Raw genomic sequence first — 2,910 nt, 5'->3', positions numbered from 1 at the left:
ATGGTAGAACAAGCTCATCCTTTCACGAGATAATGTATTATATATAATCTGAGTATTTCCTCTGCTCTGGACTCACTCGTGCCATCTCAACGCTTGAGACAGCAAAGAGTCCGTCTGCAGGTTATTACCATGTTAGTAGCAGGTTTGTTTGATCTCCACTTCAGCTGAAGGTGAGCTGACTGGCAGTGACTCAGTGGCGCCCTCTGGTGTTTCTAACTGGACTCACAGCTGTGGGACTGCATGTCTCACCACTGTGAAGTGACATCGCTGAACTCCTGAAGCCACAACAATAGAAGACATGATCAATATTACTGATTTAAGCTGGTCAGTTTAAATTAAACCATGAAACATGTGCTGTTAATGTAAACTATCACTAAACCTAAATATGCATCATATAGAAAGCATCAAATATAATAATAATAACACAGCAGTGTCTTTTTCTCTTTTGGTAAAACCTCCTGAATTATATCACAGATTAAAAAGATCTGTGTTTAAATACAGCAGCAGGTTTGTGTTTGTCCAGACGAAGGATTTTCAATAAAAACAGGAAGCAATGATCGTGTAATAAAATGCTTTAATCTGTTTTAAGCTTCTTTTTTATACTTTTCTACAAGAACTGTATTTACTTTTAAAGAATGAATCCAGCTGTTGACGCAGCTGACGGAGTAAATGAGCTTTTTGTAGAAGGATTTAGTAAATTTACATATTTTCAAATGTTGTGTCAGTGATTCAAACACTTTATATAATATTGAAATGTTAAACAGGAAGTCCTCAGAGAGCTTAGTTTTAGTACCATATTTTTATTATGTAATACGTAGTCTTATTAATTGTTATTGTAATTAATTCATAATTGTAGAGTTCTGTAGAAGAAAAATAAAGTTGCTTTCCTGGTGACGTTAATGAACTGTAGAGGTGTCTTTATGGTAAGCTAAGCTAGCCTGCTTCTGCCCTGCCTCCAGTCTTTATATTAAGCTAAGCTAGCCTGCGTCTGCCCTGCCTCCAGTGTTTATGCTAAGCTAAACTCATTCAGAGAGCATCATGTAAAAGCTGTTTTTTTCAGTTGGATGAGAATGAATGTTGTGTTTCAGATTGTGGCTCAGTTGTTGGCGATGGTCTGGTCTATAAAGGTGCGCAGTGCTGTGACGCGGGCGTACACGGCGGGAGTGTTGGGGTTACAGATGTTGTTGGGATCCCGACTTCCCGCTACGAAGGATGCAATACCGACCAGAGTCCAGGCGTTGTCCTTCAGACAGACCAGAGGACCGCCGGAGTCGCCCTGAAAACAAACACACACATAAAATAAACACACTAACAAACAAATAACAACTGCAGCTGATCTTGCGGTCAGCACCTACCGAACAGACCGAGGATCCGGCTCCTCCAGCACAGATCATCATGGGAGTGATTATACTGCCGAAGACCCTGCGACACTGCGGAGTGCTCACTAGGGGGACGGCGGTCTGCTGCAGCAGGACGGGGGTTTGACGAGCTGAAACACATCACACTGGTGTTTACCTGCTGCATACTGACCACACTGAGCTGTACAGGTGAGCTAGCAGCAGGTGGACAGACTAACAATAATAATAATAATAATAATAATAAATAAAGACGCAAGCAGCAATTTGCAGGTTCAAACTTTTTTACACTCAACAGAAGAAACACATGAGCCAAAATTAAAACTGTACTGCAACAAGCAAAGTCACTTCAACTTCTACTACTATCACTACTACTACTACTGCTAGTGCTGCTACTAATAATAATAATAAAAGTCACCATTGCCTCTGGTCAGTCCCCAGCCTGTGGTTATGCACGATGTTCCTGGAGCGAAGTTATCTGCGGTCTCGGCCACACACACAGAGGACACATGCCTTTCTATCTGGGCAGGGCTGGACAGCTTGAGGAGCGTGATGTCGTTGTTTATGGTGCTACGGCTGTAGTTGGGATGCCTGAACACCTGACAGGAAATGACATCATTAGCCGGTGAACATGCAGTAGCTCATGAGACGTGATGAAGTTGTGCTGCTTGTCACTCACCCTGCTGACCCTCTTCACCTGGACGTCCTCGGCAGTGGAGGAGCGGTCGTGTTCTCCAAGAACCACAAGATGGGACCTCGTCCTGCAGAAAAAGATATGAGTGAAGCTGACCAAACACCTGAGAAACACCTGAGAAACATCTGGGAAACACCTGAGAAACACCTGAGAAACATCTGAGAAACACCTTACAAACATCTGATCTTCAGCAGTGAGAAGATGAAGGTGAATATGACAGGTGAGGGTCAAAGGTTAAAGGTTAGGAGTCATTGGTGTTTACCTGAAGTTGCAGTGAGCAGCAGTCACCACCCAGCTCTCATTGATGAGGGAACCTCCACAGAAGTGGAAGCCATTAGTGGTCTGAAAAAACCAAAAGGTTTATTAATGTGTGTGTGTGTGTGTGTGCGTGTGTGCGTGTGTGCGTGCGTGTGCTTACCTGCAGGGACACCTGCCAGGGCCAGGAGTGAGGCCGCGCCTCCTCGCCGTTCACGATGTAGGAGTAACCAGTGATGTCAGGGGGGATGGCAGGAGTCCCACAAGCTAGTGACATCATCATAATGACATCATCATAATGACATCAGACGACACAAAACACCACGGGTCACATTTTCAGTAATAAACGAGTGTTAATAAGTAATTATTATTACTATTAGTATTATTATTGTTATAGTATTATTATATACATCTCTATGTGAGTGCTATAGTCTCTCTCCTCTCAGTCCAGTAAATATTAAATCCATAAATCAATATTAAGTTGTAAATCAAGAAACGATCCATCACCAGCAGCGGGGTTTACCCAGCATGCTTCACTCCCTCACCTGTCTGACCGTAGGCGGCGCCGGCAAAGCAGAAGCAGGAGAGGATCCAGAGGAAAGCCAT

At 43.5% G+C, this 2,910-nt stretch overlaps 1 protein-coding gene across 1 annotated transcript; it reads right to left on the bottom strand.

The window, feature by feature from the left end:
• Positions 1-884: 884 nt before the first annotated feature.
• Positions 885-2,910, bottom strand: LOC133993043 (chymotrypsin B-like). The gene is made up of 7 exons (XM_062431885.1): positions 2,850-2,910; positions 2,468-2,571; positions 2,312-2,391; positions 2,035-2,116; positions 1,774-1,954; positions 1,356-1,489; positions 885-1,276 (listed from the first exon to the last, which is right to left on the bottom strand). The coding sequence occupies exons 1-7, from the start codon at positions 2,908-2,910 to the stop codon at positions 1,097-1,099; spliced, it is 822 nt and encodes a 273-aa protein (XP_062287869.1). The 3' UTR covers positions 885-1,096.

The sequence above is a fragment of the Scomber scombrus genome, chromosome 13, assembly GCF_963691925.1.
Source record: "Scomber scombrus chromosome 13, fScoSco1.1, whole genome shotgun sequence".
In the NCBI taxonomy this organism is placed as follows: domain Eukaryota; kingdom Metazoa; phylum Chordata; class Actinopteri; order Scombriformes; family Scombridae; genus Scomber; species Scomber scombrus.
The sequence above is the reverse complement of the archived record's forward strand: the minus strand, read 5'-3'. Positions and strand labels throughout refer to the sequence as shown.